This window comes from Bos indicus x Bos taurus, chromosome 28 (genome assembly GCF_003369695.1).
Source record: "Bos indicus x Bos taurus breed Angus x Brahman F1 hybrid chromosome 28, Bos_hybrid_MaternalHap_v2.0, whole genome shotgun sequence".
In the NCBI taxonomy this organism is placed as follows: domain Eukaryota; kingdom Metazoa; phylum Chordata; class Mammalia; order Artiodactyla; family Bovidae; genus Bos; species Bos indicus x Bos taurus.
Genome location: NC_040103.1, coordinates 25,188,565 through 25,215,440, shown reverse-complemented (window position 1 = coordinate 25,215,440; position 26,876 = coordinate 25,188,565). Strand labels below are relative to the sequence as shown.

General features: G+C 38.6%; 1 protein-coding gene across 1 annotated transcript; it reads right to left on the bottom strand.

Moving 5' to 3' along the window:
* Window positions 1-1,141: 1,141 nt before the first annotated feature.
* DDX21 (DExD-box helicase 21) lies at window positions 1,142-26,207 on the bottom strand. The gene is made up of 15 exons (XM_027530424.1): window positions 26,022-26,207; window positions 23,787-24,233; window positions 22,207-22,282; window positions 21,269-21,447; window positions 20,110-20,227; window positions 16,060-16,245; window positions 14,926-15,071; window positions 14,060-14,209; window positions 13,446-13,607; window positions 12,118-12,237; window positions 10,787-10,860; window positions 7,892-8,051; window positions 7,014-7,148; window positions 4,427-4,471; window positions 1,142-3,876 (listed from the first exon to the last, which is right to left on the bottom strand). The coding sequence occupies exons 1-15, from the start codon at window positions 26,106-26,108 to the stop codon at window positions 3,607-3,609; spliced, it is 2,355 nt and encodes a 784-aa protein (XP_027386225.1). The 5' UTR covers window positions 26,109-26,207; the 3' UTR covers window positions 1,142-3,606.
* Window positions 26,208-26,876: the final 669 nt, after the last annotated feature.

Below are 26,876 nucleotides of genomic sequence, written 5' to 3'. Positions count from 1 at the left end.
ACATATGCACTTGCCTTCTGACTCAGCTATCTCACTCCTAGGAATCTACTCTGAAGATACCCCTCTGAAAGTACATAAATACATACATAAGGAGGTTTCTCCCTGCAGCACTGTTTGTAATTGAAAAATACTGGAAACAACCTATGTGCCCATTCATAATAAGAAAAGGGTTGAATAAACTATGGTGTACCCTCACAATGGGGTATGATGCAGTTGTAAGAACAAACAATTTCTGTGAACTAATGTGATTTCCACGGTATACTGAGAAGAAAAAAAAAGGTTCAAGGAAGCATCTATGGGATGGTATGCTTCATGTTAATAGATTGGTTTCATTCATTGTGCTATGATAATGGAAAACATTTATTAAACTCCACTCATGTCCAGTGGAGAGTATACACAAACTTTGTTCTATTTTTGCAACAAATAAAGTCTTTTCAAGAAATGCAAGTGACCAATAAACTTAAGATGTTAATCCTCATTCAATTATAAGACGTAAATAAATCCATGTAATGCACCTAGCAAAGTGACCAAAAGCCAACACCTGGTGTTACTGCTGTGGGGAAACACGTTTCTCTCCTAGAGTGGAGGGTAGGACCATAAACTGGAACTGCTTTGGAGAGCAACTTGCACCAAAACTTAAATTCATTCACTTTAACCCTGCAATTCTTTTATAGGATTTATCCTACGGTGGTGAGAAATCAGGTAAGTACACAAAGATTTGAACAGGAACATTCATTTTAGGGCTGTTTACAGAAGAACAAACATGACCATCTTATAGTGGCATATTTATACTGTAAGACGGCATAGTTATCGAAAATGGCACAGGGACTTACCTGGTGGTCCAGTGGTTAAGACTCCACACTTCCACTGCAGGGGGTGTGGGTTACATCCCTAGTTGGAGAACTAAAAAAACAAAAGACACAGAAAAAGATGCACATGCCATAGAGGGAAAAGCAATTCACAAAACTGAAGGAATGATTCCAATTTTGTAAATGAATTCCTGGAAGAGATGTTCACAAATATGTTGGATATATGGTGACTTACTTGCTTTTCTGTTTGGATATTTATACCCATCAGTTATTATTTTTAAAATAAAAATTCCAAGCTTCAATTTTAGGGAAAAAAGTCACCAAAAACATAATTAGTAAGTACTAGTAATTTTATTATGGCATAAGGGTCTATTTGTATACATTAACTCAGTTTTACAGTAAAAACACTTTATGTATAACTGTAAAGAAATGCTGCACAGATAGTTCCAACATAAAAACTGGTTTTTAAAAGTTCATTGAGTTGTCTGATACATAAGTTGGAAAATACTTTCTCTGTAGAAAATGGTAAAAATGGTATTATTTCCCAGGCTAGCTCAACAAGCCCATTTAAACCGTACAGTAGTTGAATTATACATTTATAAATATGGTTTGAATTCTGGGATCCAGGAGAAATTTTAGCTTCATTTATTGAGAGTCATGTTGTCCTAAGCCGTGTAAAGTGAAATTCCCATTCATCTTCTCCCTTACTCTCTTGAGTATTTCCTCCTAAAGTACAAGTACACTGTCCTACTTGAGAAACCAACCCATTCCTATCCAAACTTAAATGTTTGGGTTGTTATTTAAGTATGCTCAGTATTTCAGCAAAAGCAGAATTTAATAAAACGTGATCCACAAGGCAGGAGTTGTTGGTCATCAACTACCGAACTTCCTCTGGTTTGAATGGGAAACCATGAGGAGGTCAAGTGATAAAACTGACAAGTGGACCAAAGAAGAAAAGCCAAGAGAATGTGAGAGCAGAGAGACATCCAGTCAGGATTCAAAAACAGAACTGAAATCTTAACAGAAAAAGAATGCTATCTCAATGCTGGTATCTGAGAGCCCCTTACTGAAAAGGTGACTTGCGTAAGAAGCAGTTGGCTATCAAGACCCAGTCAGAGAAACCAGTGTCTAGCAAGATTTCAATTGTTCAAAATAATTAAATGAAAGTAAGATAGGCCATGTGTTTGAATTCCTCTTAACAATTTATTTCCTGAAATTCCCAGTACAGAAATTAAGGCAAGACAATGCTACTCTTCAACTCCTGTACCATGTACAAAGTTTCCCAGAGAAATAACACTTGAGACCTCAGAGCAATACTGGCCAGGGGCTATTTTAGGTTCTTCGGTTCCCTCAAAGCAACAACTTAAAAATAACCATAGTTTGTTCTTAAAAAGAACTCTAGGAAGCTGCAACATTTCAATGCAGTAGCAATCTAATAGGAAGAGATCCTATACTGTGGCTATAGCAGCTAGGCTTTGAGAAACTAAACTGGATCATTGTACCTAAAATCCCCAGCTTGCCTGTTAGAAATTAAGCTCTAGACACACTAATGAACCATTATGTTTTCATCATTAAAAAAAAGCTTTATCATGCACCTTCACTTGTTCTTCTCTTTGCTCTCAATATACATGTTTCCTTTTTGCATGTAGAAAATATTTTCAGTGGATTTTTGACTCTTCAGCAATCCAAATCTCTGCCCCCTATTCCCCTAGTTCCTTCTTGGTAAATAATGTTAATTTTCCAATAGGAAGTGGAGTACATTATCATCAAGCACCATTTATCTAGCCTCCTTACTTACGAAGAAAGTTATGGGGCCATGTTATACACGTGGAATTCCTTAAAGATACTTGCTTTCTAGTAAAATACGTGTATTTACACATATACATTATTTTTTAAATCTGTGAAGAATTCACTGAAGCATGAAATCACCTTTTATTGAGAAGCTAAAAATGTATCAAAATGCACATAACAATGGCTAATCTAAATACTATCTCCTATCAAATGTATCACCATCCTCCAAATCTAGAGCATATGCAGGCATAAACTGTATTAATCACGGTTAAGTGTGAAACCTTGCTTTGAAACACTGCTCACTATTAATTCTCAGAAGATATATGCTAGAACCACAGGAGTAATTGGTGGGCAAGTGGCTAAGGAATACCAGTTAGAAAACAAAGCTTTGAGTGCTCAAAGTGCTTCTCTAGAAACTGTTGTATTCCCCATGGTATTTAGGAAGGGCACTATTTAGAATCAGTGTGAGTGATAGTTGCTTAGTCATGCCTGACTCTGCAACCCCATGGACTGTAGCCTGCCAGGCTCCTCTGTTCATGGAATTCTCCAGGCAAGATTACTGGAGTGGGTTGCCATTTCCTTCTCCAGGGGATCTTCCCGACCCAGGGATCCTGCATTGCAGGAGAGTTTTCACCATCTGAGCCACCAGGGACGCCTACTATTAAGAGACATTTCTAAGTATAAAGACAGGTCAACTTAAAAAATATCAGCAGATACTTGCTTCACTTTATCTTATACTCTATAAACAATACATTAGTATATGTAATGAATCCATACACCTTTTCAAAAGGAATACCCAAGACGGAAGTAGCAATAAAGTTATAAATGACAGTCATCAATCAGATGAAATAATTTAGATGAAGCTTTTCTCTCTCAAAGAGATGGGGACTGGGCAAGTGGTCAGGAAGGAAATACAACGTGCTTTTAACTTTGTATGAAAAATAATGTTCAGTTCCACATTGCTGAACATAGTTCTGTTTTTGCCAAATAAATCCTCTACTTCAGGTTACTGTCCAAATGCTTTATTAAAACTCCGTTTCTGGCCTTTGTTTTGAAATCTGTTACTTTTGTTGCCACCTCCTGATCGCTGTCCTCTGAAGCTTCTACTTCTTTCCCGCTGTCCCCTGGCACCTCGGTTACCCTCGCGCTGTCCCCTGAAGCCTCGGTTGCCTTCCCGCTGTCCTCGGAAGTTGCGATATCCTTCCCGTGGACCTTCTAGCTCTGGTTGCTCTGTGGCCACAGAAAGCTGCCAGCGCCGTGAATCATGCCACTTTTCCTGTTGAGAGAAGGTACTATTTTTACCTGCTGTGATTTCTACTGAATTTGGTTTTAAAAGGCATGAGAAAGACAATATTTTTACCCTTTTTCTAAAGAAAAACCAGATTGATAACCTAAGTGCTTAAAAGGTCACTGGTCAAAAATAAAGTATCACTATGAGTACCCTCATCATTTATCCAATCTAGTAACTACAGGGTATCCACAGCTGTTAGGTAGTAAAACATATAAATATACCATGTATAAACATATTTTTGACAGTACTGAATAACGATATAGCAATTTAAAATGTCTATATAAACCCCCTGTAAAATCCATGGAGAAAAAAGCTGGCTATTGTTCACAATGTTGTAAACAAAAATAGGAAAACAGGAAGGCTGAATAAAGAAAAATATCAATATAAAAAGAACAGCAGAAAAAGCAGTAAAATTTACTTCTTAATGGTCTTTTAGAGACTAGACCTGTTGTTTCCCTATTATTCTGTGCTTTAAATAACAAACATTTTATAGTTTAGATACACATTAACTTCAAAATCTAAGAGAAAAGAATACCTGTACTTCTGTTACTGATGCAGTAGGGATATCAAAGCAAACACCCTAGAAATCAAAACAAATGCAAGTTAATCCAGATTTTGACAAGAATTATAAAATGCACATTAATCGATACTCCAAAAGACTAGGTAATATGTAAAAGAAAAACAAAAAGATTTAAAAAAAAATCCATTTTAGATAAACTTTAGGCCAAGCCCAACACAATACATCCCCAAAGAACAACAGCAAAAAGCCAGAGGTATTTATGAAAGGACTCAAAGACTACCTAGAATTGACTAGAGGTCATTCTTGGTTATTACACTGTGCTAATCCTCACAGAGCAATCAGCTACATTTTATAGCTGAGAAAACAAAGGCTTGATGAGGCTAACTTGTCTAAGGTCCCACAGCAGGTAAGAGCAATTTTAAAAACCTGGTAAGCATAGCTCTAAAATAAAACCTATGGTTTAAAACCATTAAAATACACTGACTTCCTGTAATCAGGATGACCTAACTAAAAGCAGGAAAAAAATTATATTGTTCGTTTTCTAGTATCTGTAATTCAAGCTCCAATGAAAAGTATTTAAAAATTAAATACTATACAGGACAGTATCTTCATTAACAAGCAGTGCCATCATTTCCAATTAGGAAGTCCTCAATCCCTGGCCAAGGAACTAAGATCCCATAAGCCACTGGATGCAGTCAAAGAAAAAGGAAGAAACAAAAAAAAACAGAAGAAAAAAGTCCTCCTGTTTCTCAGTGTCCACAAAATAATCAAATTCCCCTCATAAGTGACACAGACACTCCTCTCCCCGGCTGTCTTTAACTGCAAAATTTTAAGGAACATCCATTTCACTAACAATTTACCCAATTATAACCACAGATAGCATCAGGTACTGTTGGATTTTGCCATCTGTGGGAATCTTCATTCACATATTAACTAACCATTCAATACCAGGCACTCACTGCAGTATAGAGACATCTAGAAAACAGTTTTGGCCCTTGAGTCGGCCATAGTGCTCTTGAGACTCTCAATCAGTATGCAAGCACAGCAAGGAAAAAGTTACATGAATAAACCCAAAGAATGCTAAAGTACACATAGAGGTACCCCCAACTCTGCCATTTGGCCAGGGGAAGTTTCAAAAAGACTTAAGGCTAAGTCAAAAAGACTTAAGGCTTTTTTTTTTTTTTTTTTTGTGCAAAACAAGCATTTGTGTTTATTAACCAAAAGGAGGGAAGTCAGAGCAGTGCAGACTCCTACCAGTCCCTTCTGTAGTCTACCCACCTAGGCCCAGGCTGCCAAGGCCACTCTTCCCTGCCCCACCCCAGGGTGAGTTCCCAGGTAACCAAGGCCCATGGGCTAAAGAAGAGGAAGTCAGCAAAGGACAGAGGCCAAGGAAGGAAGAAAGAAACAGAGCTGCTGGGTAGACAGTTCTGGTGAGATCCCTTGGCCCTCCACTCTCAGGGGGGCGGGGGGGGTGGTTAAGTGCCCCAAATCCAAACCCACAAGCAGGGGACATTCATGTCAAAACCCGACATGTGAGGGCCAGGCAGTGGTCCAAGGTCAAGAGCCAGCTTAGCCTTAAAAATAAAAAATAAAAATAAAAAACCTCCATAAAAAATACCATGGAGGTAAGAAACACTCTGTAAACAGTGGACTGTGCATACACTAGGATGAAAGAAAGCAAGATGCACTTGGCACTGTTGGACTGGAGGGCGCTGGTGGAGGAGATAGAAAGGAAGCTGCTAATGAGGACAGGAGCCAGCTAATGAAGAATCCCCTTGTGAAAGTTGGGACTCTATCCCAGATAATGTGGAGGTGCTTAAGGAGATGAACAACATGGTCAGAGAAGCAATGAGTTGAAGATAAAAACCTGATTTGGTTTACAAGGTCAGCAGTTCTCCAAGTATAGTCCATGTACCACTGGAACCCTGAGATCTTTGAGGCATTCTACCAAGTACACATTTTTATAATACTACAATGTTCTCTGTCCTCTTCATCCTCTTAAGGGTAGAAGGTTTTCAAGACACTACATTATAGTTGATACCGTTGTCTGACGACTAACAGAACATATTCTTAATGCTTTATTAGAATTTCAGTCTTAATTTCTAATACATAAATATCAATAGGTATAACCCACATAAACAAAAGCATTTTGGTGTCCCTAACAATTTGTTAAGAATGTAAAAAGGTCACTAGAGCAAAATACTTGAGAATTGCTGTACTAGTCTACACCATTAACTGAGGGCAGGAGTCAGAAGAATGAACACTAGGTTCAAAAGGCAAGATTTTAGATTTTTAATTCAATTTTGAATATTTCTGCATTAAGTTACTTAATAAACCCCATCTGGGTGGGGATGTCAGGGAAGTAGATGGGTCTTCAAGTCTGGCACTTTATGCAGATAGTTCAGGCTAGATACACATGGGGCAGTCGTCAATGACTAAGTGGCAACTGAGGGTCACGAAAGACACTGCCCAGAGAAGACTATCTACAGAATGAAAATATGCAGCATCCCGGCAGAACAGGGAAAAGCCACCACACAGTGTTTCACCACCAGCATGAAGCTACTGAACCAAGGGGAGCTTACAACAGAGGCCTCAGCCTTACCTGCTTTCCTTTGAGAAAGACCATTCCCTTCACTTTGGAATCAATATCCTCACCCAGCTGCTCTTTAAGTTCTTTCCAAGCATAACTAATGTTTGGCATTTCAATTGAGCACCGCAAGATCATGGTCACAAAGCCCTATGGAAGAGGAACAAAGTTAAAGTCTCAAAAACAAACATACGTGATATGAACACTTGTCCTCATGTTTCTAAGATATTTATGAGAAAGTTCTTTCTAAAAACATATCCCTCCCACCCTGCCATTTTAGTACGAGTAAAACTGAGAAGCTCTGAATAAGACTGGTGCATTGTGCTAGTGCTGGTATCCAGGTCATGATATTAAACTTTTGTAAAATGTTACCACTTCGGGAAACTGGCCAAGTGTACAAGGAATCTCTCTATATTAACGCTTACAATTTCACTAGAACCTACAATTATCTCAAAAATTTCAACTTAAAAAAAAAAGAAAAGCATTACCTTTTTAAGTTTCTAGGAATCCTGGCTAAAGGAATCACATGCACTTACATTGTTTATATGACTGGGTTTTTCTTTTATAGGATTAAGAAAAATTGACATACAATGCACATACCATAAAATCTGGCATTTTAAAGTATACAATTTAAGGGGGTTTAGTATTTTCACAAGATCTACAATCATCACCAGTATTTAAAATTCCAGAATATGTCCGTATCCCTTTACCCCACCAAAACCCACATTCCCTTCAGCAATCACTGCCATTGCCCTCCTCCAGTAAGACACTGCAACAACTAATTTTCTGTCTCTATGGATTTGTTAATATGTATCAACCTTCATGCAAAAGTTAAAACAATTGGAAGTTTCAATGGGACACTAAAGTGTCAGAAATTTGACAGGGACCCCTACCGCTTCTGAGTTGATCAAGGAGCGCTGGTCTACCGACGTGGCACCAGAAATGTGGGCCAGGGCTGCTGCCAGGGCTTCCACAGCTCCCTTCTCCTCAATCAGCTTCTCGGCTGATTGCTTGAAGTGACCAATCGCAGTGGGAGGCACAGAGTCCAAGAGCCTGTGGTTTGATGGAAAGTAGATTTGTTAGGAAAAAGGATAGTCAAAGTGGACAGATTTCATTTTCAAGACAGCACAATCTTGAGATAAATCAATCTTTCAAACCAAATCTTGCACATGAGTAACATCATTTTGATGTAGTATATAAAATTATCACACTTCTGTAGCAATAAATCCACTCCTTTGATTGTGTCTAATTCTAATTTACCATCTAACCAAGAAAAATTTATCCAAGAAAATAATAAGTATTAAGATGTTCATTACACTGTTACAGAAAGAGTATAAATAATTTTAAAATGTGCACCAATATGGACTGGTTAAGTAAACCATAAAACAGATACAATGGCATGCCATACTGCCATTAAAAATGTATCAATAAATAACAAACTTTTACAATTAAGTATGTGTTACTTTTAGAATTAGAAAATACTACAGCTATTCTCATTCTGAAATAAAAGAACTCTCAAATCAGGTTATATCAGACCCTTATGAGACTATACATTTGTTAGGAAATGACTATTATCTTTGTGATAAGAAATAAATGTCACATCTCAAAATTGAAAGAGATCACCCAAGACAAGGAGGAACAAGGCTGCATGAAGCAGCTTCTTTTGGCAAGGCTGCTGCTCTAGAGGCCTTCTCATGTACCACTAGCATCTGGGTCTCTTTTCAACTTTCTGGCCATCTAACCCCAAATTTTCTTAACTGGCATCACAGGAAACCCTGTCTGCAGGATAAAGAAAAGCATGCTAAATTTGAAAAATGCTGAGTTAAATTCTTTTCATTTGCAAAACTTTCCTGAGCTACTAGTATGCTCATATTTAACATTTCTTCTGATCATGAACTCTTTTTTAAATTAAGTTTCTCACACATACATAATAGTAACTATGAAAAACACTGTAAAAATGCTGCTCAGACTCTGGTTCTTAAGCAGGGGATGTAGCTCACCACTTGGAAACATCTGAAAAATGACTGGGAGCTTTCTGGTGCCACCTCACTCAACCTCAGGAATATACTGCACAGCCAGGGATGCTAAACAGCTAAGTATCCTTGCCAATCAAAAAAATGGGCAGAAGACCCAAACAGACACTTCTCCAAAGACATATGCATGGCCAACCAGCACATGAAAAAACACTCAACATTACTAATTATCAGAAAAATGGAAAGAAAAACTACAATGATCATCACCCCACAGCTGTCAGAATGGTTATTATCAAAAAGATCACAAATAAATGTTGGAGAGGATGTAGAAAAAAGGGAGCTCTTGGGAATGTAAATTGGTACAGCCACTATAGGCGACAGTATGGAGGTTCCTCAAAAGGCTAAAAATAAATTACCATGTGATCTTACAATTACACTCCTGAGTATATATCCAAAGAAAATGAGACCGCTAATTTGAAAAAATTTCAGAGCAGCACTAGTCACAATTGCTAAGATATGGAAGCAACCTAAATGTCCATCAACCAATGAATGGATAAAGATGTGGTACATATATACAAGGGAATACTATTCAGCCATAAAAAAGAATTAAGTATTGCTATTTCCAACAACATGGATGACCTAGAGATTATCATAATAAATGAAATCAGAGAAAGACAAATATCATATGATATGACTCATATGTGGAATCTAAAAAAATAATGCAAATGAAACTATCTACAAAAAGGAAACAGACTCATAAACTTACGGCTACTAAAGGGGAATAGAGTGGAGGGATAAAAGGGATAAATTAGGAGTCTAAAACTAATACAATACAGTAAATCAACTATCAGATCAGATCAGTCGCTCAGTCGTGTCCGACTCTTTGTGACCCCATGAATCAGCATGTCAAGGCCTTCCTGTCTATCACCAACTCCCGGAGTTCACTCAGACTCATGTCCATCGAGTCAGTGATGCCATCCAGCCATCTCATCCTCTGGCGTCCCCTTCTCCTCCTGCCCCCAATCCCTCCCAGCATCAGACTCTTTTCCAATGAGTCAACTCTTCGCATGAGGTGGCCAAAGTACTGGAGTTTCCAGCTTTAGCATCATTCCTTCCAAAGAAATCCCAGGGCCCATCTCCTTCAGAATGGACTGGTTGGATCTCCTTGCAGTCCAAGGGACTCTCAAGAGTCTTCTCCAACACCACAGTTCAAAAGCATCAATTCTTCTGCACTCAGCCTTCTTCACAGTCCAACTCTCACATCCATACATGACCACAGGAAAAACCATAGCCTTGACTAGACGAACCTTTGTTGGCAAAGTAATGTCTCTGCTTTTGAATATGCTATCTAGGTTGGTCATAAATTTCCTTCCAAGGAGTAAGCGTCTTTTAATTTCAACCAAAAAAAATTAAGTATTCTTCAGTTTGTAGGACAACTGCACATAATGAAGAATGTTCTTGCCCTTATGCAAGTAGCACCTCCAATGATACTGTTAATCTAATCCTTACCATCTAGATATTTTCCATAACTTTTACCTACACCATATCTAAGACACAGTTATTTAAAATGCCAACACAACCAAACTATTAATAATGGTTTCCTCTGGTGAACAGGATTGGGCACAATGTGCAAAAATGAGAATTTTTATTTTATACAATTTTACTTCAGCACAGTCTATTTTTTTTAACAAGCAGGTTATAAATTGTTTAAAACACTAAATAGAGTACATTTTAATCTAAATTTCATTAATGCACAAAAACATGTAATAAATAGAGCAAGCATAAAACAAACCACAGCAGTGGTAGAGAACATACCTGATGGCATCTTTGCTAGAAGCTTTTATTATCTCTGTTGGAGAAGGAACACCTATTCGTTTAAATTTAATTCCCTACAAGGAAACGAACCATAATTTAATGTACAACATGGCCATCAATTATTTCTATTGAAACCAGTAGTCCCCCAATTTTCTAATACTTACCAAACATATTTGATAATTATTTAAAACAAAACTTTTATCTTAGAAAGGTTTTTAGATTTACAGAAAAGTTGCAAAGATTTGATAATTATTTAAAACAAAACTTTTATCTTAGAAAGGTTTTTATTTTTTATTTATTATTTTTTTTAGAAAGGTTTTTAGATTTACAGAAAAGTTGCAAAGATAGTACACAGAGTTCCTGTCTACCTGCACCTATTACTTTGGTACATTTGTCAGAAATGTACCAAAGAAACCAACACTGCTACATCACTATTAACTGAACCCCAGATTTCATTCAAATTTCACTAGTTTTTCTAATATCCTTTCTTCTCTTGATATATGACCAAGGACACCACAGTACATTTAGTTAACAATGTCCTCTTAGTCTTCTCTGATCTGTGACAATTTGTCTTTCCTGTTTTTCATGACCTTGACAGTTTTAAGGTGTGCTAGCCAGTATTTTGTAGAACGTCCCTCAATTTGAGAATATCAGTTTTTCACACAGGGGGTAGACTAGGGTTATGGGTTTAGGGGAAGATGACCAGAGGTAAATGCCTATCTCAGTACATATCAAGGGCACATGCCCATCACTGATGTTGACCACGATCACCTGGCCAGGTGGTGCTCCTCCCCAGGGGAGAAAGTCCTCACCCCCATCCCACTCTGCTCTTTACAAGATGGTAACTAAGAGAAATCCACTGAAGGTGATTAAAGCTCCACCTATCATAGGAGAAAGTATAAAATTCTTCTGCAAGGAAAAGTGCATTCTTTCCCATTAAAGAAATTCTCTTTTTGACAGTCTCATCTTTCATGGTTTTCAAGCAATTCTCCAAACTTCAAGTAACCCCCTAAACCTACACTTAAAATACTTCTGTTGTGTTCATTGTGCATCACTGTCAGAAAACTGTCTTTCAAACATCTCAATAAAAAAAAGACCCCTTCTCATCATAAATATTAAGACAAAACCACTGCTTTCAAATGCAAAGTTATTCAAAACAGCCTTTAAATGATATGACGATATATAAAACACGTATTTAACGACAAGCTTTCACTCATGGCCACATGCTTAAAAATAAAACTTAAATAAAGTTAACAAAAACCGAATAAAGAGACAAAGACTGACTTTGGAATTCAACATAAGCTGAATGAAGGCTAAGAAAAAAGTTTTACCGCTTTTTGTTCCACTTGGGCTAACTGATATTCTTCTTTGTGCTGGTAAAAGCAGATGCAAACCCCAGTTCTCCCAGCTCTACCTGTTCGCCCGGAACGATGAATGTAGGATTCAACATCCTATGGAAGTAAAATATGTCAGTGATACCAAACGATGAAGAAAGAGTCCTGAGAGCCTACGCAGAGCCGAGTGTGGTGGTGACAGACTTGGCCCGAGAGGGGATGGTGTGAGGGAGGAGGCACCTAAGCATTCCAACTTTAAGAACTGAAAAAACTTTGAAACCTCTAGAACAGTGGTCCGTCCCTACGATGTGGGTAAATCTGCAAAAAGTATTGCTTTTTTAAAAAAGCATTATTTTATTTAACCCACTATATCCAAAAGTTTACCATTTCAGTATGCTATTTCTACAAGACATGTTATCAATGAGATATTATACATTCTTTTCCCACAAGTCTTTCAAAACTACTGTGCATAATAGAAAGTTTAAATATTTTAAAAATCCAATGTGTATTTCATACTTACAGCACATACAAGTCAACTAAGACTAGTTGCATTTCAAGTACTGAACAGCCACGTACGTGCCTGTGGTGCTCATACTAGATAGCACAGGTATACCGGCTTATTTAAATAATGTCTCTGTTACACACTTATGGGACATCCTGTGTAAGAAATGGTGACTTTGTAGTAAGGTATTTTTCCATCAGTGTGAATATTAATGCTGAGGGATTTGCCAAATTTGGGGGTAATGGGGTCTTCATGCCTGAAGTGATGGGAACAAGCTCCTTCAGACTAACTTTTATGTAAGTGTCCACACCATATAAACTGTTCATCAAGGACCTCTTTGGGAAGTTCCCATCACCCAAGCAGTTTTAACGAGAAGTTGTTAACCACAGGCCTTTCTCGCTTCTCTCTTCTCTAGCTCTCAAGTTTATCTACCCTACCACCACCCCATCTATGCCTTACCAACTTCAAAGTCCAGTTCAAAATTGCACTACCCCCATCCAGCAACCTTTCAGGACAATGCTCTAACCAGAAACTATCTTTCCAACCTCTGCCCACTCACCACACTGTCAGTTCTGAGAGAGGTGGGGACATATGACAGGTTCATTTTAAAATCACCCTTAGCAACCGAACACCCCAAAGAAAGCTATCACTAATCATCTGAAAAGAAGCAATACAACTTTCAATTTGTTTTAACACCCAAAAGAAACAACAAAATAAAAGTTAAGTGTAGCTTTGCACAGTAGAAGTATCGTAGCCAATGAAGTTTATCCAAGATGAATTACTAATGGGGGGGGGGGGGGGAATCTAACTGTAAATCCCTTACCTTTGGTGGAGAACTCTGAACAACCAGATCAACCTCGGGGATGTCTAGCCCACGTGCAGCAACATTGGTTGCAACCAAAACTCCAAAATCACCATTTCTAAAACCTTTCAGGGTGATTTCCCTTTGCTTCTGTGGAATGTCTCCATGTAAGGACTGGGCATCCTGCCAAAGAAACAAGCTCACTTAAGAATACCAGATCATATAATGCAGGTACTTTTAAAATCACCAATTTGGCCTATAAAGACATTCACATTTTGGTGACACCTCTGCTGAAAATACAAAGGGGAAAATATGCCTTCCATGGACAAGTCTCAAATTTTCAATGGTGGTCATTAAATCTGTATTCAACTGTATTCAATTATTTGTTGTCATTCAGTCACTAAGTCGTGTCCGACTCTTTGCAAACCCATGGACTGTAGCATGCCAGGCTTCCTTGTCCTTTACTATTCAACTACCCAAATATGAGTGATCAAATATTTGTCACAGTAACCTTGGGTTTGAGCCATGCTTTCTTCATCTGTGAGATAAGACGGGCAAATCAGATGAACTCTAAGATGTATACTCTATTAACTGAAAGATGCTGCCTCCTTATGGGAAGAGAGGGTAAGACCAACCTGTCTTACAGCCACATTCTGTGACAACTCCTGGGCTTCTTTCTTTGTTTCACAAAATATGATAGTGCGCCCTTGAAAACCACTGTACACTCGGATCACGTCTCCGATAACTGCTGCCCTCTGAGTCCAGTGGCACTTGATAGCCAGATGCTTAAGAAAGAGGAGAAAAAAGATTATTCAGTAAAGCCTCGCTAGAATCTAAATCATCTGCCCAAGTCTAATGATACTAAAAGCAATTGTTTAAGCCTGACTAGAGAAAACTTCCACCACCACTGTTTAGAGGGAAAAAAACTAAACAACTAAAGCAGAGAGCCTTTCCTCTTTCACCAAAGAGTACCCGGCTTCTTTATCCATTTTTTGACCTAACCCAGAAAATGTAAGAAAAGAAATGCTGTTCCTAAACTCCCACAAGAAACCAAATAACAGGCAGCAGGAAAGCCTCTGTGTGTTCTGTTCTTCATCCACTTAAACATGCAATCAGTAGTCAGTTTCTGTACAGGTCTATTGCTTGGATGCAATAAAGTCCACTAGGTACCAGACCCTAAGAAAAACACAGCTTCAACAGCAAAACTACGATTCTGTTTCCCTCTAATGTATAAACTCAATGTGTAATGTCACTCCACTTACCAATTTATATAGATTTAAGTTTCAAAAGATTCTTCAATCAGGCTACCAGATGATGAAATTTATAAAAAACACAGATACCATTTACCACTCAATTAGAAACATAACTTTACTTGGCTTTTCACATAGATTTAGTACTTATTGGGAAAAGGAGTTTGTATTTGCAATCTAAATACGATCAGACAGGGAAAAACATTATATACTATTTGTAACTAATGCCAACAACTGAATGAATCATTTACCTCTACAGTTATTGCTGTTTTCTGTGTCTTTTTACCAATCAGGTCCACTTGTTCATACGTAGATTTCATGTATTTCTTAGCAACATTAAACACCCAATAGGGGCAAGTTGCAGAAAAAAGCAATGTTTGGGGATTGTCTTCTGAATCTTTGAGGGGGAAAAAAAAAAGTATGAATAATTCAAAATAGCCTACACAAACAGAATTCCACTTCACCCAATTTTTCCAGGGTCCATCCAACATTCTACAAGAAACACTTCTGACACCAAGCCAGGCATTGAGGACATACAAATTAAAGACATCAAGGTTCCCAGTCGGCAAAGAAATATTGCCTTAATAATTTAAGTAAAGGATTCTTGAAATACCCAGAGAACTTTAAAGTTATTTTGCTTTCTAACCATCAGCCCTTATGAACCATGAGGGAAATCTGTCCTTTCTAATGAGACCTACCAAGTGGATAACATCAATTAAACAGGTCCAATAACCAACGAATTTAAGTCACTAAATAACCTGTAATCAACACAACAGATTCTGTACTCATCTATTCTCCCAAGCATTTCCTCAACATTTGGAGGTTAGAATTTATTCATTTTTTGAGGTCAGACACTAAAACTCCCCAACCTCAATTTTTTTAAGTTTGCTCTTAGAAGACCACTACATTTTCCTATATTTCCAATGGTAGCATAACTGACAGAACCCTTCTGAGAGCAACCAGACAGTGTATATTGAGGAACGTAAGTATTTATACCTCTCAAATCAGATCTCCTTTGTGGAAATCTATCCTTAAGAACTAATTTTGAATATTGTTGTTTGAAGTAAGCTGTCTACATACAAATGTCAGCAGATTTATATTATGTAAAAATTACAATATATAGACAGATTATCATGGCACAAATAGTTCATGGAGTTTTACATGTGCAGTATGATTACAGTTAACATACACACAATAGCACAAATCAGGAATAAACCAGAAACAAAGTATACCAAGCTGGCTTCTCTTATTTTCCCTATTGTAATTATGTGCAAATCATGGAAATTTCCTGCCAACTTCCTAAGGCTTCATTTAACTTTCAGAAGACTACTTAACCACTACCCTTCCTCCGATCCCTTATGCTAGTTCTTGAATGTGCAATTTACCTTTCTTGTATGCTACACATAAAATCTCTTCCACTTGATCAGCAAAGCCCATATCCAACATCTGGTCAACTTCATCCAGGACAACATGCTTAAGTTTGGTGAGATCTAGCTTGCCATTCTGCAGGTGGTCTTTGATACGACCTGGTGTCCCAACCAGGATATCAATCCCATTCTTCATGCGTTCAACTGTAAAGAACATCAATGATGAGATATGCTGGATTTTTAAGTCCTTTTATTAATCTGGAACACCAATTTGATATATTTTTTATTCTAAAATATTTATTAACTACAAGTATTAATACAAGGTACTATGCCAAATACTTTAGATAGAGACACTCGAAGCATTCCTTGACCTACTGGGGAAATATGTAAGAAATGACAGTCCAAAGACTTCCCTTGCAGTCCAGTGGTTAAAACTCCACACTCCCAATGTAGGGGGCACGGATTCAGTCCTTGGTGGGGGAACTTAAGATCCCACATCCCATGGCAGTCCAGTGTACTACATGACATAACAAAAAAAAAAATGCACCAATGAGGGATGGTAGCACCAGGAAAGAGATTATTTCCTTTATTGGTGGAGGGAGTCAATATTTTACAAAGTGAAAACAAGTATCTTAAAAATAGTAACTTTCTATAGGCAAGAATGCCAGGAGAAATATCAATAACCTCAGATATGCAGATGACACCACACTTATGGCAGAAAGCGAAAAAGAACTCTTGATGACGGTGATAGAGCAAAGTGAAGAAGCTGGCTTAAAACTCAACACTGAAAAAACTAACATCACAGCATCCAGTCCCATCATTTCATGGCAAATAGATGAGGAAACCATGGAAACAGTAACACTTTTTTTGGGCTCTAAAATCACTGCAGATGGTGACTGCAGCCATGAAATTAAAAGAAGCTTGCTCCTTGGAAGAAAAGCTATGACAAACCTAGACAGTATATTAAAAAACAGAGATATTACTTTGCTGACAAAGGTCTGACTAGTCAAAGCTATGGCTTTTCCAGTAGTTATGTATGGATGTGAGAGCTGGACCATAAAGAAGGCTGAGCACCAAAGAATTGATGCTTTTGAACTGTGGTGTTGGAGAAGACTCTTGAGAGTTCCTTAGACTGCAAGGAGATCAAATGAGTCAATCCTATATGAAATTAATCCTGAATATTCATTGGAAGGACCGATCCTGAAGCTCCAATACTTTGGCCACCTGTCACGAAGAACCAACTCACTCAAAAAATCCCTGATGCTGGGAAAGACTGAAGGCAGGAGAAGGGGACGACAGAGGATAAGATGGCTGGATGGCATCACGGACTCTATGGACATGAGTTTGAGCAAGCTCCAGGAGATGGTGAAGGATAGCGAAGCCTGGCATGCTGCAGTCCATGGGTTGCAGCAGTCCATGGGTTGCAAAGAGTCGGATACGACTGAGCAACTGAACAGCAACATAGGCAAGCAGGTATAGGGAGAATGACAGGATAGATGGGCAAGCATTATAACAAAGTGCAGAGATGGTCAGAAAAGTGGGGTTCAATGTAACTGTGGTGAGATGGTAATGATACAACTGTTTCCATCCTGTTTTTGAAAATTAATTTTTATTGCTGTATAGCTGATTTACAATGTTGTGTGAGTTTCAGGTGAACAGCAAAGTGCTCCCTGTGCTATATACAGCAGGTTCTGATTAGTTATCTGGATGTAACTTTCTATCAAGTTGTTACTGTAGTTGAGGAATCTACTGCTAGGTACTTGACATACTTACCCAATTTCATCCTCACAACACTGCAGGGTGAGTTTAGCAATCCTACATGAATAAACTAAAGTGCAGAAAAGTCAAGCGACTTAAACTGAAAAATCATTCAGGTACTCTGTGAGCAGAGGTTAGAGGCAAACCCAGGCCGTTCTGATGCCAAAACCTATGTTAGTTCCACCAAAGCCAAAAAGAGATAATCACAAGCCTTGTGTGCCAATACTAAGACTTCTTTTGTCATTTTTTATATTATTTGTAAATTTTTATTTTATATTTGAGAATGCTGCCACTGCCCAGCATCCTGAGACAGTATCATATTGCATTTCCCTAGCCCAGGAAGAAACAGAAATTCAAAGTATAGTTGCTACTGAGTATGTATCACTTTTGTACCACTGTAAAGTCGTGAACTCTTAAGTCAACTCATCTTAACTGAGGGACCTTAAGTTGCTGTCAGGGACCTTAAGTAGCTCTTTGGCTACATGGGTGTCATATGGGTAGGGTAAATTCCTATAAGCAGATTTTTTTTTTTAATAAGTAGAATTATTGAGTAAAAGGGTTTATGTATTTCAATTTAAAGAGGTGGTTTAATTCTCTAGTAGTCAAAGAATATGCCTGTTTTCTCATTCAAGGAATTATCAAACTATCTTTTATCCTTTGATACTCTAAACAGGTAAAATATTCATTATAATTTTAATTTACATCTCTAATTGTGAATGAAACTGAATTTTATTTCATATATTACAATCCACTTTCTTATAATGTGAAATATTAATGCTGTTTCATCTTTAATCTTTTCCTTATTGATATACAAATTAAGGGCTTCTCTGATGGCTCAGCAGTAAAGGATCTACCTGCCAATGCAAGAGATCCACCTGCCAATGGATTCCATCTGTGCTGGGAATATCACCTGGAGCAGGAAACGGCAACCTGCTCCAGTATTCTTCCCTGGAAAACCCCATGGACAGAGGAGACTGGTGGGGTATAGTCCACAAGGTCAGAGAGAATCAGACACAACTTAGCAACTGAACAACAGGTGATTTACAATGTTGTTTTAGTATCAGATAGATAGCAATGTGATTCAGTTACACATATACATGTATCTATTCTTTTTCAGATTCTTTCCGTATACAGGTTATCACAGAGTATCGAGTTTCTGTACTATACTGGAGCACCTTGTTGATTATGTTTTATATCTATGTTTTATATCTAGAAGTGTGCAGATGTTAATCCCAACCTCCTAACTTATTTCCCACCCTCCACCCCTGCCACCTTTCCCTTTTGATAACATAAGTTTGTTTTCTTCCTTTTTGGGTTCCAGGGGATGGAGGCTAGGGGTGGATTGGGCTGTGTGGCTTGCAGGATCTTAGTTTCCTGATCAGGGACCAAACTGGGGCCCTGGCAGTGAGAGCACTGAGTCCCAACCATTGGACCACCAGGGAATTCACAAACATGAGTGTGTTTTCTGAGAGTCTGTTTTGTAAATACGTTCATTTGTTTCATTTTTTTAGATTCCATATATAAGTGAAACCATATATTTGTCTTTCTCTGCCTGAGTTATTTAGTATGATAATCTCTAGATCCATCTTGCTGCAACTGACATTATTTCATTCTTTTTATGGCTGAGTAGTATTCCATTGTATGTATGACCATATCTTTACTCATTCATCTGTCCAATACAAAGACTTTCAAAATGCTTAAGTCCCTTCCTGAATTATGTATCTGACCTACAAAACAAAGTTTCTAGGTCTTAAATTGGGAAATAATGGAATATTATAGGAGGGGATACATATGGCCCTTGGCACCAGAAAAAGGAAAGGCTGCCTACAGTAAAAAGAGGCAAAGACCCAAGGTCCTTGACAGATTAAAAAGAATAACCTTGAATTCTGACTTTCTAGTTCCTGGATTCTGTCCTCTTAGGCTCAGTAAGGCAGTCTTTAGGTAAACATAGATAAATAATAACAAAAGTCCTAAGATCCATATACAGATTTGACATATCACCATGCAGGACCGTGTGCCTGACCATCTTTAAACAATAACGGCAAAAGAGAGAGTTCCCTGGTGGTCTAGTGGTTAGGATTAAGCACTTTCACTGCCATGGCCCAGGGTCAATCCCTGGTTGGGGAACTGACATTCTGCAAGCCACACAACACGACCAAAAAATAAAAGAAGAAAAAAAAAGACAAAAGAAAACCACCATAAATGACTAAATCAGGTAGGAAAAGACAGATGTCAAAGTCAGAAGAAATTCAATCAGGTCATCTTAAAAGTAGATGGCATTTTCCTTTCCTCACTTGTGGATTAACTTACTTTGTCCTCCATAGGGAGTTCCTCCATAAAAACAAGCCACTGCCAGCTTTTTTGTGATGTCACTGAAGTCTCTGCTTACTTGACTTGCCAACTCCCTTGTGGGTGCAAGAACCAGTACCTGAAAAGAAAAACTAATAATGGAATCCAAAGTATTATGCAATAATTGTTTAACAAATTTCCAATACACCAGGTTCAAGTCATCCTAACAATTACTTTCAAAATATCTATAATAATACCTATAATAACACACAACAGATTTCTACCAAACCAAAAGGTACAGCCTAGATTTAAATTCAGTGTAGTCTGAAATCTCACACTACAGTGAAATGGAAGTAGAATAGAAGTCAGAAGAGTAAGAGCAGACCAATATGGTGAAGGGCTTTGAATCCTAACAGGAAACACAACACAGGACCACAACAGACCCTCAGATTGGGTAACAGCATGAAAACAAATGTGATTTAAGAACAACCTAATACATCCATTCAACCGGTATTTACTGAACATCTATTATACACCAGGCACTATTTCAGGTGCTAGAATAATTTATTGTTACAGCTGCTGAAATTGCAGACAAATAACAGTAAACGAATGAATTAATGAGGAGGGGGCATGGATACTGGAAAGCCCGTGAACGAGGTGAGGCCAAAAAGTCAGGTACAACAACCCAAAGCCAAGGTGACAACACAGGCATTTTCAAGGAGGTCAAGGTTTGAATGCTAAGTTCTTTAGAAATGAGCTCAATAAGCACCATCCTCATCAGAGGGCGTGGCCTCTTCACATCGAATACTCCTTCCTATTCAGACATCTCTATTAAAAATACTTTCCCCATTTTAGGCAAAAATGCAGACACTTGACAAAACCCTTGAGCTCCAGGGACATCTAAAAGTCTTAAAGAAATATATAAGCATTAATAATAGAGGTGATCATTACCATGGAACAAATGACAATATTTAAATACATAAGGTTTGTAGTCAACAGTCTTAAAAGAATTATCCTGATTTATATCTTCGGATAAAGATCTCTAGTAAAAAAGATCTTAAGAAAAAGGCCTTAAAAACTCAAAACAAAACAAAGGGATATATAAGTGATGTCCAAGAAATGTCTCTTTTTTGTGCGGACTTGGAACCTGTAAACTAAAGACTGTGTTAAAGATACTTACCTGAGGGGCACGCCCTCTCTTCCGGTCTTGCAGTTCTCCAAGAAGTTTCTCAACCAAAGGGATAGCAAAGGAGAATGTCTTTCCAGTTCCTGTCCGCGCCTGTGCAATCAAATCCTTCCCACTATAGACATGGTGAAAAGTCTTTGCTTGTATAGGAAACAGGAAGGTCACCCCACGGGCTGTGAACAAATGAGCCATGTTACCTGACTGTGCAGTTCTTAAAGCCTAGGCCATACTGGAGGATGAAAGCACAGCCAGGCTTCTGATCCTGCAGAATTCTAGAATTCTACATTCTGGTCACATCTACAAAGTTAAATTCAAATATATTCTGGCAATGAAGAATATTTTGACCAAAAAATATCAATAAACTTTAAAGCACTAGAGTACAGTAAATACTTATTATCTTAAGAGATGAAGCCCCTTGTCACGAAATCTCATCTACAGGTCAATATAAGCCCAAAAATCAGGCGTTTTGCTGTCTTGACTGCACCACACCTGATTCAGAAATCACCTAAGTTGAGCATCTGTGACTTTCTACTTGGTTCATAGGCACAATACTAACCTGAGTTCTGAGTCAGGCTAGTATCATTAACCTAGAGATGCCTCAAGAAGTGCAAGAGGGTAAAAAAGAAAATACCAACATGGCATCAATATTTAATTGCACCAGTACTATCAGTCATTATACCTCTGAATATATATAATGTATTTTTTATTTTTTTGAATATAATATATTGAATAAATTTTAATCATTCATTTAAAAGGCAGTAAAGGCCATCACTAGTTTAGTCCTTTACCAAATATATAGACCTACTTCATTTATTATATGGCTGCATATATCATCCTCCAATAAGAACATGTCCCAGTTTATCTCAACAAAACCAGTAGAGTGCTTCCAAATAACGTGTTCTAACATTATACAATATTGCCAAGAACATTACCTTTAAGAAGTTTAATAGTTTCTTCAGATATGGGAAAATTAGAGAAAGCGCCTTCTTTTTGCTCCACAGTCATTTCCTATCAAATAAAGGGGGCCACAGAAAGAAATCAGTAACTTTATCCCTACAGGTTAAATATAGAAAGCCTTCTAAGAAATTATTCTAAAATATTTCTTCTAAATCAACCAAAAAGACACAAACACTCTGGTAAGTAAATCAAGATCTGAAAAGGATAAAGATGACAGTAATCTATAAAACCCTAAGAGAAGAAAATTTTGTGGCAAATATATATAGCACAGATATACCACATATGGCTAGTGAAAGCAGCTTCAGCCTCAACTAAGAACTTTTCCAGTTATTCCAAATCAACAATACACTGGTGAAGAGGTTATTAACCACTTCGCATAGCAACATCTTTCATAAACATATCCACAGAAAATAAGGGATAAGCATTTATGACAAATGATTACACTGGCACTATTTGATAGTGAAAAATCTGAATGTCCAACAATTGAATAATTAAGTGAATTTCTAAACATCTACATGATGGATTACATAACCACTAAAAATATTTAATATTAAAAAGTAAGGAAAAAAAAAAAAAAGTAAGGGAAATGCCTATATAAAAATATAGGCAATGGGCTTCCCTGGTGGCTTAGTGGTAAACAATCCACTTGCCAATGCAGGAGACATAAATTCAATCCCCAGTCAGGAAAGATCCCACATGCCACGGAGCAACTAAACCCATGTGCACCACAACTATTGAACCTGTGCTCTAGAGCCTGGGAGCTGCAACTCCTGAGCCCAAGTGCCATATCTACTGAAACTCGCAAGTCTTAAAGCCCGTGCTCCCCGACAAGAGAAGCCACCACAATGAGAAGCCCAGGTACGCCATCCAAGAGTATCCATGGAGCAACAAAGACTCAGTACAGTCATAAATAAATAAAATTATTTAAAAAATAAAAATAGAGGTAAGCTAGGAAAAGGCAAGATACAATATGGATAAAATCATAATCTGACAAAAAATAGCTGTATATGTTTTTTATAATCAGGAAAAAATTTTAAATCTTGATTACAACCCTACGGCAAAGAGAAATTTACTAGATTTAGCATTTTTCTTTGATGATTGAGCTTCTGAAAGATAACAGGATCAGCTTCCAAAAGGACATTTAAACATTGTATTCAACTCAAGTTAGTTAATGACCTAAACAAAAAGACTTGTGCAATCAAGCAAGCACCTTTTCAGTAGTTCCACTTAATCATGATTTACTAGGTGAAACCCTCAGAGGGATGCTGGAGTATATATGCATAACTATATACCTCCTGTTGATTTCTGACTTGAAAATAAGCAGATCAAGTGTGAAGAGAAGACATTCTCTAAACTTAAACCTTGCCTAGTTGCAAAGGAAGTATTCTGACAGTGTAGTTTTTAAAATACTCACCCTGCACCTCAAGAGAGGCGCTATGAAGTGCTGACACATCCAATTTCCTCCCATTATTAAATAATATGTGTAACAATTATATACTTATTTACCTGAATCAACATCAAAAGATACACTGTACATATTACAATGCAACTTTACCTGCTCTAACTCACTGTTTTCTTCACTGGCAGCTTCCTTGGAGTTGGAGTCAGGTCCAGAGTCAGGGAATCCATTCTTGAGGTTGGGGCTTTTCTCTTGAATTTCTCCATTTATTTCTTTTTCTTTCTTCATCTTTTTGGGCTTAGGTGCACCCAATTCTTCCTCAGAAGGCTCTTCATTTTTTATAGCTTTTTTGGTTTTAGGAGAAACAACTGTCTTTTCACAGGGCTCCTTCGATTTTTTCAAACTTTTGGTTTTAGGAGAAATAATGTCATCTTGAGATGGCTCCTCTTTCTTTTTTGCCTTTTTAGATTTAGGAGAATTCACGTCAACCTCAGAAGTCTCTACTTTCTTTGTAACCTTTTTAGCTTTGGAAGAAATCATTTCTTCTTTTTCTTCTGCTGCCTCTTCAGTCTTACTAGATTTTGGCTTCTCTTTTTTACCTTTCTAAAAAATAAATAAAGACAATGCAAATGCTGAGCAAAGCACTGATACAGTTGCATAATATATCAATTATACATTATTTCAAGATCACATAATTATGAAAAATATAATTTGGAGGCATTTTTCAACATGTGTACTTCTACCTTGCACAAAGGCAAAAATCAAACAGTATGCTTTTTAATACTGTTTCTTGGCTACCATGGAGAGAATAATATACCAATAACTTCATTAGCTTGGAAGAGAATGCTTCTTGGTAACTATTCAATTGTACAAGCTGTACAGTCCAATTTTTACAAGGGACTTGGAATGGCTCACAGGATTCTCCAACATGTTCTAAACCACAAACTACAGGAAATGATCAAGAACAATTTAACTTAATTTAACTTGATTAAGTTAATACAAGTATGTATGTCCACAGATAGATGATAACCCAATCTATCACCTCATGCGTAAAAAGATATACCTAACTTAAAGGGAAAAACAGAGGGCACAAAGTCACAAGAAAATGGAACAAGGGAAACCTCAAAACCAAACTAGATTACAGTTCCGAGCTGAAATGTCTGACCATCTCCAACTTTTCATATTTCTGAAAACTTAGTGAATATGTGTTTTACCTTCTGTTAAAACCTCCGTGGCAGAGCCTCAGGTCAAGGCAAGAAATATGGGGACTATTTCATTGAGCTGAAATCTGCCTCCAAAAAACTTCAGGCTTGGCCTCTGCTCTGAAATCATGGATGAACGGTAATCCCTCTCATATGACCTATCCTTCAGACATCTGAAAAACAATCTGGTCCACTCCATCTTAAGGCTTCAATTCTACCATCCCTTTGTTCCACCAACGAGAGCGGATTTTCAGTCCCTGTGGACTGCTTTGGAATGCAGTGGAGTTTGCTGGTCGTGTCCTTTCTAACTTCAACATCCCACAACTGAATAGGCTGGCCGATGCAAGGCAAGGAAACCAGGACTACTTCCTCCCCTTGGGGACAAGTCTCTGCTACCTCCGTTTCCTACAACACCAAAATACTGCTGCTGGAGAAACTCTCCCGTTAAAAAGACCCTGAAACAGCAGGAAAGAAATTCTAAGTCATGAACAACACAAGTTCCTAAGGACAATCTTTGTTCTTTCCGACCTTACCTCAGAACAGAGAATCAGTCACAAGTTAAATCGCTTTCTAAGGAAGTAATAAGAAGGAAGCAGACAGCTATCGAGGTAACTTAAGACTACCGCACACTGCTAGTCTATATAAAAAAAAAAATACGGTGTGCAGTCAGCACAACACGTCTACATTTCCACGGGAAATCTGGCCAACAAACATTAAGAGGAACTGAACTACTTTTTCGTCTAAGGGCCGCTTTCCGGAAAACTATATTTCCACCAGTAGGGTAAAAAATGTCACGACGGACGCCACCCACGTGTGCAGATGGGTTTCTGGCTGCGCCACTTCAGGAGGAAACGCTGGTCCCTCTTTTGACTTACAATTCCCTCCACGCACTCTCAAGCCGTGAGGTCCGTGTCTGGGCCAAAATGTGGGGCCTAACGGTGACCAGGTGTCGGACGTCCAGACTCTGAGACCACGTGGGACGCCGGCCGGCTCACTAGTTCCCATCTGCCCGGACTTCTCGGCAAAGCGCACACCGCTCGTGAAGAGCACCGACCATTCCCGAAACCCACGCGGGTCTCCGGCCGGGCAGGGTCCCCGCCGCGCGCCTTGTTTCCCGGCCCGGGCTCCTACTCTTAGCGCCCGGGCCCTCGTCCTGCCTGGTCCCAAGTCCCTCGGCCCTCAGTGGTACCTTCTCATTTTGTTTTCGCGGCATCTCCACTTTTGCCACGGCTGCGTCTGACTCCAAAACCGCGTCACTAAGAAGTTTCCCCGGCATCACTCAGCACAAGCTATGTAGGCCGACCAGTCTCGTCTACCGCGTGGAGAGGAAGAGAAAACGCTGCCCCTACAGCCCACCCAGCTTTCGTCACTTCCTGTAGTAAAGCGGAAGCGGAAGATACCGGCAGGCGAGGGCGTCGGTGGTAGTACCAAAGTAACTACTTTTCACATCCGGAGGACTCTGTGAATTAACTGCTTATGGCGCCTGGACTAGAAGGCATCTATAGAAGGGTAGGAATCCCATGGACGGAGGAGCCTGGTAGACTGCAGTCCATGGGGTCTCTGGGAGTCGGACACGACTGAGCGACTTCACTTTATCACTTTTCGCTTGCATGCATTGGAGAAGGAAATGGCAACCCACTCCAATATTCTTGCCTGGAGAATCCCAGGGACAGGGGAGCCTGGTGGGCTGCCGCCTATGGGGTCGCACAGAGTCGGACACGACTGAAGCGACTTAGCAGCAGCAGCAGCAGGAATCACAAAGGATGATTTTATTCTCGTTCGAACACTGCCCAGATTCTCGCTAGCCCCAGCCTGATAAATGAAGATTTGGAATTGCTTTTGAGTGGCGCCTCTTCAGTGCTTTGTATCAGATTTTTTGCGTTTGTAAGGTCCTTTCACGCGCAAACGCGCGTGATGTGTCGTCATCTTGTGGAAACGTCGACCCTTGAAAGGAGACCCCAGACTCACAAGCCTAGATAAGAACTAGATGTTAAGCGGGTCTGGTCATTCATTAATGCGTGCGCTCAACATATAGCTGCTGAGC